Here is a 17363-nt window from a genome sequence, read left to right on the forward strand (position 1 = left end):
CATTTTTTTCGTGACCTTTTAATTTTTTAACATGTTTGCAGCGAAAAGAATTTTATAAAAACATTGAGCAGGTACACACGTTTTTCATTTTGCGCGTCAGTCGTGTATTGATTGTTTCTTGTAATGGACGGAGAATACGGATTTACTGTGTTTTGTGTTAATTTATTTATTCAGAAGTGGCACGTGGTTTTATGTGAACACAAAAAAGGAAAGTGTAATTGAAAAAATATACCTGTTTTTTTGTTCTGCATTTTACTATATGGTATCATTTATTTTTATTTGCAGTTACATGATGTCTGCGTTTGTACATTTGATGGGCACGATGTAAATATGGAATAATTACTTATTGTTAAAATTGAAATAAAATAGAGTGTGTAAAAATATATGATGTTTGCTTGAACGGCATTATAAATACAAATAAACAATGAATTAATTTATAAATAAATAAAAGCAAACAAATAAAGATAATTTTGTGTTTTCTTTTCTCAAGTGGCGTCCTTTTTTCGACGATGAAAAAAGTTTTTTCATAAAGATAAAAACATTTTTGGTTGTGACCATATTCTTTTAACTAGAAGAAAAACATTTTTAATGAATACCATAACATTTTAAATCGTGACCATTGTCTTTTCATTCAAACAAAATTCTTTTTATCAATATAATAACATTTTAGATGAGGACAATTACATTTTTCTTAGAACCATGTTCACTGAGCCAACATGGTTGCAGGTTAAAATGTTACATGGTCGCCGCAAAAATAGCTCCTATCGTATTATTTTGCTCTTCGAATATGATTGTGACAATCATGTTTCTTCTCTGCGTGTACTAACATCACGTACCAAATTTCAACCGAATGGGAAGAATTTTGCTCTTCCAAGGTGCTCCGGAGGTCAAATCTGGGGATCGGTTTATATGGTGCCTGTATATAATTATGGACCGATATCGACCAATTTTTGCATGGGTGTTTGAGGCCATATATTAACATCACGTACCAAATTTCAACTGAATCAGATGAATTTTGGTCTTCCAAGAGGCTCCGGAGTTCAAATTTGGTGATCGGTTTATATGGGGGCTATATATATTTATGGACCGATATGGACCAATTTTTGCACGGTCATTAGAGATCATATACTAACATCATGTACCAAATTTCAGCCGGATCGGATGAAATTTTTTTCTCTTAGAGGCTCTGCAAGCCAAATCGGGGGATCGGTTTATATGGGGGCTATATATAATTATGGACCGATGTGGACCAATTTTTGCATGGTTGTTAGAGACCATATACTAACACTATGTACCAAATTTCAGCCGGATCGGATGAAATTTACTTCTCTTAGAGGCTCCGCAAGCCAAATCGGGGGATAGGTTTATATGGGGGCTATATATAATTATGGACCGATGTGAACCAATTTTTGCATGGTTGTTAGAGACCATATACTTACACCATGTACCAAATTTCAGCCGGATCGGATGAAATTTACTTCTCTTAGAGGCTCTGCAAGCCAAATCGGGGGATCGGTTTATATGGGGGCTATATATAATTATGGACCGCTGTGGACCAATTTTTGCATGGTTGTTAGAGACCATATACTAACACCATGTACCAAATTTCAGCCGGATCGGATGAAATTTGCTTCTCTTAGAGGCATCGCAAGCCAAATTTGGGGGTCCGTTTATATGAGGGCTATACGTAAAAGTGGACCGATATGGCCCATTTGCAATACCATCCGACCTACATCAATAACAACTACTTGTGCCAAGTTTCAAGTCGATAGCTTGTTTCGTTCGGAAGTAAGCGTGATTTCAACAGACGGACGGACGGACATGCTCAGATCGACTCAGAATTTCACTACAACCCAGAATATATATACTTTATGGGGTCTTAGAGCAATATTTCGATGTGTTACAAACGGAAAGACAAAGTTAATTTACCCCCATCCTATGGTGGAGGGTATAAAGGCCCCGTTTGTATTCATCGACCGTTGGGTAAAATTAAATACCGAATTTTATCGGAACAAGAATTTTAACTTAAAGACAATTCAAAAGTAACGCAATTAGGCCGTTTTATGTGAAAATTTGGGTTTTGCACAAATAAATTTCGCAAAAAATAATAGAAAATCGCTAAAAAATAATAAAAAAATTTAAATCATCCCCGCTGGGATTTGAAACTGTGCCGTTTGACTTGTTCACTTCCATGGAAGTTCTTTTTAAAAGGTTTTACAAATTACGATAAATTGTAGTTTTTTTTTTTTGATTTTTAATGGAAAAAATATATTTATACAAAGATTTATGCCGACAAAAAACAAACATAAAAATATACTTTTTTAGAAAAATATTTAACAAAAAATTGCCTCTGGTGAGATTTGAACTAGCGTTCTTTACTTTTTCATTCATAATAATGAATAACATCTCAGGAAGTCGTTAGAATGTAATGTCGTGGTGTCATATTAGCCCAGCAAAAAAAAGCGTCGCCAAAAAAGTAATGAAAATCTTCTTTTTGGATCCGGAAGTGGTGCAAAATTGACGCAGAAGCAATGATTTTAACATGGGCTTGTCATAGGACGGAAGTCCTCCATTTCAACAGCCGTTGCACTGAATTTGCATTACTTCTTTAGGTGTGATCCAAATTCAATGTTTTGAATGTAAATTAAAAAAATCTGTGATATTTTGTCAAATAAATAATTTTATATTTTTTTTATAATTGTTAATGGATTTTAACACTTGTCGGAAACGTTTGACCTCAGATATTTTCAAAAAAACATTTTTTTCGACAAAATTTAAATGGTTTGTACCAGTTTATGAATTCTTAATCTGTTTTTAACTTATTTGAAACTAAAAAAGTTAAAATTATCCATTAAAAGTATGAAAAAACCAAGTTATATAAAATGGAATTAAAATAACTTCCTGGGTAGTTAAAATAAAGAACATCATTGGGACTGCATCTTATGGAAGTGCTTTTAAATTTGTGCCTTTGGAAGAACTTCCAAATTTTTTTCTGGGAAGTTCATATCACAAACATTTGAATAGACGTTTTGATGCATCGTGTTCAATGGCGTTTGTGGCCGAGTGTGTTAAGGTATTCTGTTATGGTGCCAACAGACCCAGGTTCAACCCCCAGTGGAAGCGACGAAGTTTTTCAATTTGTAAAAATTAGGTAATAAGAAAATAAAATTGTAACAAAACTAATAATAAAACTAAAAAGTGAAATTGGAAAAAAATTGTTTTTTTTTTAATTTCTTTATCCAAATGAACATCGAAGGCACAACTTCTAAAGCAATGCAAATGGATTACTTTCGTCCTATGACAAGCCCATGTAAAATTCATTGGAGATGATCCAAGTTTGCACTACTTCCGGATCAAACATTGGTGATCCAAACTACTTTCTTGGAAGCTCTTTTTTTTTTTTGCTGGGGAATAATATCCATTTACAGAGTAGTTGTGTGCACCGAAAAAAAGTGAACTGTTTTATAGGAAGAATGAACTACCACGCACGAAAATTGAACTAAATTATACTCCACATTTTGAGATTTCCACAAAGTGTTGTTAAAACCAGGAAATTGTAATGCCCTGTTGTACTTTTTAACTGCAGTTCACGAAAGTACATCATCTCATAGAAGAAAAAATTAACTAAAAGTAAAGAAGAAAATCATTGGCGCAAAACCATGACCATTTTTACCATACAGTAGTATATTCTTACTATTTTTGGGAATCGTACGAAAATTTTCATTTGTTTTAGTTCATATTGATATTGATGATCATACTCACGTTTAGTTCATAAAATTTTTGAGGCGTACTTAAAGAAAGTAAGATTTCATTAAGCTGTGGAAAATTTCGATAAAAATAATAAAATTCAACTACAAGCATATAATTTTTTTCCAATAAAAATAAGTTAAATTTAGCATTAGTTTAACTACGGAATTTTTTCTGGGTGTGTCATAATATTTTTCCTACAAATATTTCCACTTAACATCAGATCATTTTCGTTTTAGAAAAATTTCCCAGAACTATTAACAATTACTGAGAACTATGAAAAGTAGACCATTACCACTTCCATTCGATAAACGCTACCTTAATTGCCCATTATATGGCATAATTCCCCATTCCATAATATTTTGATTTTAATGTGACACATTCCTTATGTCTACACATCATAAAGAAAATGTTAGGCATCCCTATAGAAACGAAACCCTCTCGCCTCATTCCAATTATAGGCGAAGCAACAAATGATTTATAATTAGGTGTAAATTTATGGCTCTTTAAAATATAATTATTCATTTATGCCCAGTGGCAGAACGACTGAGGTTATATCTCTGTTTATGATGCCGCAAAGAAGTAAAAAGAAAAACGTTTCTTGTATCGGAGAGATACCACTTATAGTACATACACTGTACAACAGCAACCCTCTGTTTTCAGGACATCAGATTCAATGCCTGTGTGGTGTCATGCAATTGCATTTGTACTCGATGGCTATGAAAACAAATAAGACCGCATCGCGATGCTCAAACGTAGCTATGATGGATTGTTACATCTTTATGCACCATATGTGGGCAATTGAGTGAATGAAATTCACTCGCATACATTGTCGTACTTGTCACAGTCATTCTCATTGTGACTGAATGAAGGCGGTGGCGGTACCTTTTTGTTTGAAATTGTGATGATATGCGGATCTTCCCAAAAACAAAAAAAAAATATGATCTGATTTTTGTGACAAGAAATTATTTCAGTGACGGCAGCGAAACGAATACATAGAACAAGTGGGACGCAGGAAACCAGTTGTGAGTTAGGCAAAGTAGTTGAATAATTTTAGGCAATTTTTGGCGAAATGTAAAATACACTAAGCCAACAATTTATATAGGCTCATATAGGAGCCGGCATTGTGCAATAGTTAACATTCCCGCTTTCCCTACTAAGGGTAACAGATTCAATCCCAGTTTTGTTAAATCATTTTGTGAGGACTCGGACCGAACTCTATCCCATCAATATCGATATTCGTCATGAGTATGGTTCATATTGACCCATTTTTAACAACGCCTTCATAAAGCACCCAATTTTATTTATTTATTAAAATAAATTAATAATTACAAATTATAATAAATGTATAATAAGCAACACCCTAAAAAAATCGCTTCTCTAATATATGTTCCAAACATATTTCGCAAGGAGCACATATATTATTGAATACTGCCGAAACATTAATATGTTTGTTTTATGTGAACATATTATATATTTTGAAGCATTTTGAGCCCAAAAATATTATATGTTTGGAAGCATTTTGAGCCCAAAATATTATATGCTTGGAAGAATTTGCCCCAAAGAAGATTGTGCTCATTCCCTCACATAATTTTCACTTCCACGAAATTTTTTAGTTCTTGGCACCTTTTTCTGTAATACAAATAATGTTGAAGAAATTATTCAATTTCATAATTTTTTTAAATTTTACCTGGACGGAGAATCGAACCGAAGACCATACAGTTTGTAAGCCAACACACTATCCACTGGGCTACGTAGCTGTTATAGTCACCAGTAGACAATTATCGTTATAAGTTACACTTATGTAGCATAGTTTACAGCGCCCACGATCCCATGCGAACATAACATTATTTAACAGAAACAAACATTTGTTGGCCACGTGGTGCGGTGGTTAGCATGTCTGCCTTGCATGCAAAGGCTCGTGGGTTCCATCCGTTCGGTCGGACCGAACACCATTTTTTTTTTTTAATTTACACTTTTATATTTATACTAAATAAACTTTTTATAATGAAACTTCGTGGGTTATTGAAGATTTATAGTCAGAAAATAACTGTGCTTGATATAAACGAAATGAACTGAGCTTTTGGATAAAATATTATTTTTATACCCTGCGCCACACTGTGGAACAGGGTATTACAAGTTAGTGCATACACTGAAAAAAATATTGTCGTGAGGACAAAGATTTCATGTCTTTAAAATACGAATGCAAATTTGCTTAGCATAGAAGACGCATTTCTCTAATATAAAGTTTTTTTCCTTGTCAAAAGTCGATAAACTTTTCAATGAAGTCGTATTGTCCTTATAATTAAGTGATTTCACTTAAAAATTGGTATCATAACATGAAAGAAAAAATGTTTGGGCTAAGGTCAACTTGACTTTAATAATTCAGAAAAATTCTTTAAATTTAATGAAAATGTTTTTAAATTTGTTGTCTTTTTGCATCTTGACTACAAAGCAAAAAATCGTTCAAATATAGGACATGTTTTTCAAAACTTTATTTTAAAGAAGTTTTTTACTTGAAACGTAGAATAATTTCTACTGGAAGTCGAGTCTGAATTTGGAAAATAAAGTTGTCGTTAACTCGTTTTTAAAGACCTTTGATAGCATATGAAGAAAAAAAGCTGGAAAAACAAAAACTTAAAATTTGTTTCCTAAAAGCAAGTATACAAAACCCAAATTTAAAAGAGAATCGTGTCTTCAAAGTGTCCTTACTTGTATTCTCCGCTTCTTTGGCTCGGAATCAATACCAAAATTTTTAGAGTAAAGACAAAATCTTTGGAACCGGGCATGCTTTTTTTCAGTGTATGTTTGTAACACCCAGAAGGAGGCGAGATAGGCACATGGTGTCTTTGGCAATAATGCTCAGGGTGGGACCCTAAGTCGATATAACCATGTCCGTCTGTCTATGAACACATTTTTGTGATCAAAGTCTAGGTCGCAATTTAAGTCCAATCGCCTTCAAATTTGGCACATGTTACTAATTTGGGCCAGAATATTGATTTTGGAAGAAATCGGTTCAGATTTAGATATAGCTCCCATATATTTCTTTCGCCCGATATGGACCCAGCAGCCAGAGTTTTTTATAGCTTCCATATATATCTTTCAACCGATATGGACTTATATGGCCCCAGAAGCCAGATTTTTGGCCGAATTTGGTTGAAATTTTGCACTAGGAGTACAATTAGTAGTATAGTCAAGTGTGCAAAATTTGATTGAAATCGGTTAAGATTTAGATATAGCTCCCATATATATCTTTCGCCCGATATGGGCTAATATGGTCCTAGAAGCCAGAGTTTTGGCCCAGTTTGTCTGAAATTTTGCATTCGGAGTACAATTAGTAGTGCAGTTAAGTGTGAAAAATTTGATTGAAATCGGTTCAGATTTAGATATAGCTCCCATATATATCTTTCGCCTGATATGGACTAATATGGTTCTAATAGCCAGAGCTTTGGCCCAATTTGATTGAAATTTTGAACAGGGAGTAGATTTAGCATTGTAGCTATGCGTGCCAAATTTGATTGAAATCGGTTCAAATTTATGTATAGCTCCCATATATATCTTTCGCCCGATTTACACTCATATGACCATAGAGGCCAATTTTTACTCCGATTAAGTTGCAATTTTGCACAGGGAGTAGAATTAGCATTGTAGCTATGGGTGCCAAATTTGGTTGAAATCGGTTTAGATTTAGATATAGCTCCCATATATATGTTTTTCTGATTTCGACAAAAATGGTCAAAATACCAAAATTTTCCTTGTAAAATCGCCACTGCTTAGTCGAAAAGTTGTAAAAATGACTCTAATTTTCCTAAACTTCTAATACATATATATCGAGCGACAAATCATAAATAAACTTTTCCGAAGTTCCTTAAAATTGCTTCAGATTTAAATGTTTCCCATTTTTTTTTTACTAACATTGTGTTCCACCCTAGTGCATTAGCCGACTTAAATTTTGAGTCTATAGATTATGTAGAAGTCTATCAAATTCTGTCCAGATCGAGTGGTATTTAAATGTATGTATTTGGGACAAACCTTTATATAGCCCCCAACACATTTGACGGATGTGATATGGTATCGAAAATTTAGATCTACAAAGTGGTGCAGGGTATAATATAGTCGGCCCCGCCCGACTTTAGACTTTCCTTACTTGATTTTATTTGCAAGATATTCCTCTCCAACTAAGATGGACTTCAATTTTTGGAAAAATAAAATTTTGATAAAGTTTTCTATAGAAACAATTTTGGCAAAAATTTTATATAGAAAAAAATAAAATGTTGACAAAATTTTCTACAGAAATAATATTTTCACAAAATTTTGTATAGAAATAATATTTCAAAAAAATTTTCTATAGAAATAAAATTTTAACGAAATTTTCTATGGAAATAAAATTTTAACTATATTTTCTACAGAAAAAAAATTTTGACAAATATTTTCTATAGAAATAAAATTTTGTGAAAAATTTTCAAGAGAAACAAGATTTTGACAAAAAAATTTTATAGAAATAAAATTTAAACAAAAATTTTCTACAGAGATTTTGCCAAAATTTTCTACAGAAATAATATTTTGACAAAATTTTGCATAGAAATAAAATTTATTTTTGTTTTGTTATTGTTGGTTTTGTTCTTTAAGCATTGTAGTTGTTTTTTATTCCAGCTTAAAACCATACATTGACTAAACTACAAGTGTAGCTTAACCAACAGAGGAAAAGAATGTTTGTTAAATTTATTTGGGCAAAGCCCTATAAACTGCAAGATGGTAGGACGGACGCACGTTTCGGAATTACCACATTCCTCATCAGCATCCTCTACTTGCAGCAAAACTATCAACCAATTATCAGAATAAATTCAGGCAGTTCATTAAACCCAACAATAAACCACACTTGAACCCTCCGAAAAAAGGATTTACATTGATAGCCGGCTTATGCCAAAATAAATTCAAAACAATTTATTTCGGCATAAGCCGGAGGGTTCAAGTGTGGGTTTGGGTTTAATGAACTGCCTGAATTTATTCTGATAATTGGTTGATAGTTTTGCTGCAAGTAGAGGATGCTGATGAGGAATGTGGTAATTCCGAAACGTGCGTCCATCCAACCATCTTGCAGTCTATAGGGCTTTGCCCAAATAAATTTGACAAACATTCTTTTCCTATGTTGGTTAAGCTACACTTGTAGTTTAGTCAATGTATGATTTTAAGCTGCAATAAAAAACAACAAATAAAATTTTATAAAAATTTTCTATAGAAATAAAATTTTGACAAAATTTTTCTAAAGAAATAAAAATTTGAAATAATATTCAAGTAAATATTAAATATTTCATTTAATTTAAGGACGATTTCTTTAAATCAAAAATGTGTTTCTTTACTTTAAGGAAAATATGCCTTAGTTCAAAGACATGTGACTTTTGTCTTGAAATCAATATCAAAATCATTAATATAAAGACAAAATCTTTGGAACAGGGCATGCTCTTTTTTCAGGACAGTGCAAGAAAATACGAAACGTCGTCAGCTGTTTAAACCACTACTGTTAAAAAGATTTAAAGTTGGATGTCATCCAAAACAACCTTTTTTTATAAAACAACCACGTCTTATGCACCCATTGCCTTCGAAATACCTTAAATGGCTTCGCAAATTAAGCCAAATTTGTTGGTAGCTTCAGGCTTTTCAATGTTGACACATGATTTGTAATTAATCAAAAATAATGATTGAGTCACAAACAACCACCTTCCCCAATAAGGCTTTTCGTTTTTACTGCTAATAATTCTGGGAATGTCTATATTTTGAGAAGTGCTGACATCAAACATATCTACAAGAAAAACATAACAAAAGTTTAAAGATTATAAAAATTTGATTTACAATCAATTAGAGACCCATTAGTCAGCTAACAGCAGTGCCGACATAAATGTCACTGTAACATTGGTAAACGGGAATGACATAAAAGTGACAACCTTTTACCAAGCACCACCATACCATGTGAAGATATCCTGGCATAAATTTCTCTATGAATTTACTCCCTCTACAAAATCGTACAGCCACCATATGCCACACATGCAATCTTTAAAGCATTGACCAAAGGCAAACATCATCATTAACAACTACGACATGGTCATAAAATTGGCCCCTTTTGGGGGGAGAGATGTCAGGAAGAGATGTTACAAAATCATCAGATGTGTCACATCAAAGATAAAATCTAGGGAATAGCGCCTCAAGCAGACAACTGAACATTTAGCAGTGGCAGCGAGAGGCTGCCATAATAACGTAACGAAAATTAATCATTATTTGATGACTTCATAATTCCTATCTATAAACGTTAGGCCTTATATTATTTGATGGGGAAATGATTGTGAAAACTATTAAAACCTTTATTTTTAACAACCACAAATATCCTTGTGGTGTGGAGGGGGGTCTATAATGCCGGGGGATGATGGTTTATGGGTTTACCTAGAATCGGCTGGCCATTGACAGCAGTTCTGAAGGGGATCATAAACATTTATTTTAAAGCCTTTGGCTATTAATACTTTGTATGTACATAATTTAAAAATTCCCAAAGTCTTTCAAAATCAAATGTTTCTCAGTCTCTTAGCATCTCATTTGGGAATTTTTAAAAGGTTTCAACTTTAATAGAATTCTTTGATGGCCCCAGGCTACATACAACAGCACAGTGTGGTTTATAGTGGTTTGAGGTTAAAATCATACGCAAAGTTACTTAAAGAATCTTTCGTCGAGACAATGTGTACATCTATGGCAATATATAAAATTTCTTGTTGCGAAAATATGTGGTTAATTGTAAATGAATTTCTGCAGAAAATTAAAACAACTCCTTAGAAACTTAGCACTTTTGTAGAAAATATGAGACTATTTAGTTTTTGGGGGCAATTGCACTTCATTGGTACTTCATCAAATTGCTTATATTTCAAGTATGTTACGCAGTTCGGTGTTTTGATTTGAACAAAGTAAAAATGTTGGGTCTTGAGAAATAACCTCGTCAATCAAAATGTTTCTTTATAATGGTTCAATCTAAATAAACATCATGTCGTCGTAAAGTTTATCCCAAGTGTTATTAACCATAAAAACTTTATGTAAATATCTACTAATGTTTATGGGATATTCCAAACTATTCAATTGTTTACCATCATTTTGTGAAAAATTGTATGTATCTTAAAAATCATCCGATTATGATACGAGTATTCTGTACTTTCATTTGAGGTATAATAATAAGTTTTTGGTATAACAGCAACAACACCAAACCGAAATATCCACATCTGTTCTTCGATTTACTTGGGAGAGACGAACCTCTTGCGATTTTTATACCCTGCGTCACACTGTGGAACAGGGTATTATAAGTTAGTGCATATGTTTGCAACACCCAGAAGGAGATAGACACATGGTGTCTTTGGAAAAAATGCTCAGGGTGGGCTCCTGTGTCGATAGAGCCATGTCCGTCTGTCCGTGAACACGTTTTTGTAATCAAAGTCTAGGTCGCAGTTTTAGTCCAATCGACTTCAAATTTGGCACAAGTATGTGTTTTGCCTCAGTATAGAACTCTATTGATTTTGGGACCGTATTAGTCCATATCGGGCGAAAGATATATATGGGAGCTACATCTAAATCAGAACCGACTTCAATAAAATTTGCCACACTTGACTATAGTACTAATTGTTCTTCTTGTGCAAAATTTTAAGCAAATTAGGGTTAAACTCTGGCTTCTGGGGCCATATAAGTCCATATCGGGCGAAATATATATATATATATATATATATATATATATATATATATATATATATATATATATATATATATATATATATATATATATATATATATATATATATATATATATATATATATATATATATATATATATATATATATATATATATATATATATATATATATATATATATATATATATATATATATATATATATATATATATATATATATATATATATATATATATATATATATATATATATATATATATATATATATATATATATATATATATATATATATATATATATATATATATATATATATATATATATATATATATTTAGTTGAAATTTTGCACAGGGAGTAGCATTAGCATTGTATCCTGCATGTAAAAATGACTCTAATTTTCCTAAACTTCTAATACATATATATCGAGCGATGCTTCAGAATTAAATGTTTCCCGTATTTCTACCCTTCACCACTACTGTGGTACAGGGTATAATGAGTTTGTGCATTTGTATGTAACGCCAAGAAGGAAAAGTCTGAGACCCATCGTTTAGTATACCGATCGTCTTAGAATTGAATTCTGAGTCGATTTAGCGATGCCCGTCTGTCTGTTTGTTCATGTATTTTTGTGCGCAAAGTACAGATTGCAATTTAAGTCCGATCGTCCTCCAATTTTGCATAGGGTCGTTTTTTGAAACAAAGACAATCGCTATTGATTTTGGTAAAAATCGGTTCAGATTTAGATATAGCTGACATATATATTTATCCCCGATCTGGTCATAATTGGCGTGTTTATCAACCGATGTTCTTCAAATTCACTACATCCGAATATTTTATGAGTCTCGAAAAACTTGCAAAATATCAGCCAAATCAGTTCAGATTTAGATATAGCTCCCATATATATCTTTCGTCCGATTTAGACTCATATGGCAAAAGAGGCCAAAGTTTACTACCGATTTTCGTGAAATTTCGCACAGAGAGTAGAATTGACATTCTACCAATGCTTGGTAAATTTGAGTGAAATCGGTTCAGATTTAGATATAGCTCCCATATATATCTTTAGTCCGATTTGCACTTATATGACCTCAAAAGCCAGAGTTTTACCCTGACTTACTTCAAATTTTGCACAAGAGGTACGTTTAACGGTGTCGCTATGTGTGACAAATTTAGTTAAAATCGGTTCAGATTTAGATATAGCTCCCATATATATCTTTCGTCCGATTTGGACATATATGGCTTCAAATGCCAGAGTTTTGCCCTGAATCGCTTCAAATTTTACACAAGGAGTACGATTAATAGTATCGGTGAGTGCACTGAAAAAAATATTGTCGTGAGGTCAAAGATTTCATGTCTTTAAAATACGAATGCAAATTTTGCTTAGCACGGAAGACGCAATTCTCTACCATAAAGTTTTTTTCCTTGTCCAAAAGTCAAAAAACTTTTCAATGAAGTCGTATTATCCTTATAATTAAGTGATTTCACTTAAAAATGGGCATCATAACATGAAAGAAAAAATGTTTGGGCTAAGGTCAACTTGACTTTAATAATTCAGAAAAATTCTTTAAATTTAATGAAATTGTCTTTAGATTTGTTGCCTTTTTGCATCTTGACTACAAAGCAAAAAATCGTTCAAATATAGGACATAGTTTTCAACACTTCATTTTAAAGACGTTTATTACTTGAAACGTAGCATAATTTCTAATGGAAGTCAAGTCTTAATTTGGAAACTAAAGTTGTCGTTAACTCTTTTTTAAAGGACTTTGATAGCATATGAAGAAAAAAAGCTGAAAAACGAAAAATTAAAATTTGCTTCCTAAAAGCAAGTACACAAAACCCAAATTTAAAAGAGAATTGTGTCTTAAAAGTATCCTTACTTGTATTCTCCGCTTCTTTGGCTCGGAATCAATACCAACATTTTTAAAGTAAAGACAAAATCTTTGGAACCGGACATGCTTTTTTTTTTTCAGTGTGTGCCAAATGTGGTTGAATTCGGTTCAGATTTAGATATAGCTCCAATATATATCTTTCGCCCGATTTACACTCATATGACCACGGGGGCCAAAGTTATACTCCCATTTACGTGAAATTTTGCAGAGATTGCAGAATTATTATTCTAACTATGCATGTCAAATTTAGTCAAAATCGGTTCAGATTATATATAGCTCACATATATACGTATATTCTAGACCCATTTTCAATGGAATTTTCCTCCAATTGACTGGATAGTTTCCACAGAGAATATATTTAATATGATATTTTAGTGTGAAGTTTGGTTCAGATTTAGATAAAGCCTACATATATTCGTTTTTCCGGTTTATAGAAATATGGCCAAAATTCCCACACTTTACACAAAACGGTTGATTTTTAAATACGGTTCCAAGTCGCCCGACTTGACCAAATAATATATCAGAATATCCTTGTAAAATCGCCACTGATGAGTAGCAAAAATTGTAAATATTACTAAAATTGTCCTATATCTCGAATACATATGTATCGCCTGATTTCGCCTGTAAATTTCTCTCGCTTCATATTTTCCATATTTTTTACTAACATCGTGTTTCATCCCAGGGCGTTAGACGATTTAAATTTTAATTCTAGAGTTTTTGTAAAAATACAAAAAAAATTTTGTAAAAATACAAAAAGTATCTGAAAATGCAAACCCTTATAAAGCTCCCAGCAAATTGGAATTAGTTGAGATGGTAACACAAATGTTTGTCTACACTGAAAAAAATATTGTCGTGAGGTCAAAGATTTCATGTCTCTAAAATACGAATGCAAATTTTGCAAATTTTGCATTTCTCTGGTATAAAGTTTTTTTCCTTGACCAAAGGTCGATAAACTTTTCAATAAAGTCGTATTGTCCTTATAATTAAGTGATTTGGTTTAAAAATGGATATAATAACATGAAAGAAAAAATGTTTGGGCTAAGGTTAACTTGGAGCCACCGTAGTGCAATGGTTAGCATGCCCGCCTTGCATACAAAAGGTCGTGGGTTCGATTCCTGCTTTGACCGAACACCAAAAAGTTTTTCAGCTGTGGATTATCCCACCTCAGTAATGCTAGTGACATTTCTGAGGGTTTCAAAGCTTCTCTAAGTGGTTTCACTGGAATGTGGAACGCCGTTCGGACTCGGCTATAAAAAGGAGGTCCCTTGTCATTGAGCTTAACATAGAATCGGGCAGCACTCAGTGATGAGAGAGAAGTTCACCACTGTGGTATCACAATGGACTGAATAGTCTAAGTGAGCCCGATACATCGGGCTGCCACATAACCTAACCTAACCTAAGGTCAACTTGACTTTAATAATTTAGAAAAAATCTTTAAATTTAATGAAATTGTCTTTAAATTTGTTGTCTTGTTGCATCTTGACCACACAGCAAAAAATCGTTCAAATATAGGACATGTTTTTCAACACTTTATTTTAAAGACGTTTTTTACTTGAAACACAGCATAATTTCTTGTCGTTAAGTTGTTTTTAAAGGACTTTGATAGCATATGAAGAAAAAAGCTGAAAAAGCGAAAAATTAAAATTTGCTTCCTAGAAGCAAGTACACAAAACCCGATTTTAAAAGTGAATTGTGTCTTAAAAGTATCCTTACTTGTATTCTCCGCTTCTTTGGCTCGGAATCAATACCAAATTTTTTAAAGTAAAGACAAAATCTTTGGAACCGGGTATGCTTTTTTTTTCAGTGTACATAGTGGTGAAGGGTGTAATTTAGTAGGTTCCGTCCGACTTTAGACTTTACTTACTTGTTTTTTACTAACATTGTGTTCCACCCTAGTGCATTAGCCGACTTAAATTTTGAGTCTATAGATTTTGTAGAAGTCTATCAAATTATGTCGAGATCGAGTGATATTTAAATGTATGTATTTGGGACAAACCTTTATATATAGCCATCAACACATTTGACGGATGTGATGTGGTATCGAAAATTTAGATCTAAAAAGTGGTGCAGGGTATAATATAGTCGGCCCCGTCCGACTTTATACTTTCCATGCTTGTTGTGAACTAAAAAAAGTTAAAACGGCTAAAAAATCGCCGACGTTTTCTGAGGGTAGATTTAACTGTAGATAGCTTCCTAAAAAAAAAACTTCTTCATCATAAAGATTGAGCATCTTGGGCTAAAAATCAATACCAAAATTAAAATCTTTGAATCCAAGTAAACTATGAATACAATCATGAGTGTAGCCACTATTGACCTCTATCTGTTTATCTATTTTATTTATTACGAAGTTGGCGCCCAAAAATTTTTATGTAGTAGAGCTTTTCTTTGCAAAAGCAAATGGAAAACATTGAAGGAATGCTCCCAATCTTTGGATTTACATCTACCCTCTTTGATTTATATTTATAAAATGTATTGATAATATATGTTATGATTAACTAGTAGAATAGAAACAAGATTAAGTAGGGATTTCGAACATTTTAAGTTTGTATACAAAGAAAATCTATTTTATGATTACCTGCCATTGTGCCTAGAAATTTTAATATTACCCGTAGAGAAGCATATCTAATCACGCCTATTCTCCATTCATTTATCGTTGCAGATGAAACATTTCATAATGACTTTGGATCTACTTCGTCATTGGCAAATGACATTATTGCCGATCATCATGCTCATCATAGTCACAACCATCAACATCAACAGCACCATAATCTCCATAACGATACATCGACGTCACCACATTCTAGCCGCAAACCACGACGTAACCGTACCACCTTCTCCTCCGGACAATTAACAGCATTGGAGAAAGTTTTCGAACGCACCCACTATCCGGACGCATTTGTGCGTGAAGAATTGGCCACTAAAGTGGGCCTCAGTGAGGCGCGTGTACAGGTATGGTTTCAAAATCGACGAGCCAAGTTTCGTCGTAATGAGCGTATATCGACCACAGGACGACCTTTAATCACCAGCACCCCACAACCAGTGCCACCGATAACAACAGCCCATAAATTTTCACCCGAAAAAGGGGCGGTCCTATTGCAGCAACAAATGAATTTGGCCGCCCATTCTCATCATTCACACCATCATCATCATCATGCAGCAGCGGCTGCCGCAGCCTACTCTTTGAGTTTTCCCACTGCTCTGGGAATGTACGCGTCAACCAAGAATTATGTCAACAGTTCGTACAATACATTTGCCACGGCTAGTGGGACCACAGCAAGCGATAGTCTAACCGGGCCTTGTGGATTTTTTCCCACCTCCAACTATTGTGGGCCAAACTATCAACCGAACTATTCATCGTTGCGTTATAAAGCAGCTCAAGGTTTCTCAGCACTATGAAAAGGTGCATTGAAAGTGAAAATGTTTTAAAAGAATTTTTAATTTTAAGTGCAATATAGTCAAATTTTTTACAATGAGTTATACAGTTTATTTATATATTTATAATTACACATGTTTTATTTTATCATTTTTCATTCGCAGTCGTTAATAAATTTGCAAAAAAAAAAAAATATTTTAATATTGTGACCGTGTGTTTTAGTTAAATTGCTAGCAAAGTATCAAGTGTGTATGTTTTCCGGAAACCGCATAAACGAATTTGTATGGTTTATCATGGAGTTGTAACAATAATTTTTATATTGTGACTACATTAAGATCAAGTGAGCCTAATCGGAAAATGTCGAAAAATACGACATGAAATACAATAAGAAAATTGTCCTAAGTAAAGAATGAAGCGACCACCAATCGCTCAATCAATTTTAGCCGACACCGGAAACTTTAGGTCAATCGACGCCCTCGCCAATGAAGTCAGAACATTTCGTCTGAAATGCAGCCGCCTAATAATCAAAATATATTTATTTAAATCTAAAAAAGTTTATATTCTGCTAAACAAAAAAAACTGTTTGATTCAAAACTTTATTGCTACACTAGTTTGGCAATAATGATGGTCAGCAGAGATGA

The 17363-nt window shown here is 33.1% G+C and overlaps 1 protein-coding gene across 1 annotated transcript in view; it reads left to right on the top strand.

The window, feature by feature from the left end:
• LOC142230370 (uncharacterized) overlaps positions 1-16904 on the top strand; it is a 34996-nt gene extending 18092 nt beyond the window's left edge. The window contains exon 2 of the mRNA XM_075301016.1: positions 16009-16904. Within this exon, the coding sequence (XP_075157131.1) occupies positions 16009-16745 (737 nt within the window). The 3' untranslated portion in view covers positions 16746-16904. The remainder of the gene's footprint in view (positions 1-16008) is intronic.
• The last annotated feature ends 459 nt before the right edge of the window (positions 16905-17363 follow it).

The sequence above is a fragment of the Haematobia irritans genome, chromosome 3, assembly GCF_050003625.1.
Source record: "Haematobia irritans isolate KBUSLIRL chromosome 3, ASM5000362v1, whole genome shotgun sequence".
Classification (NCBI taxonomy): Eukaryota; Metazoa; Arthropoda; class Insecta; order Diptera; family Muscidae; genus Haematobia; species Haematobia irritans.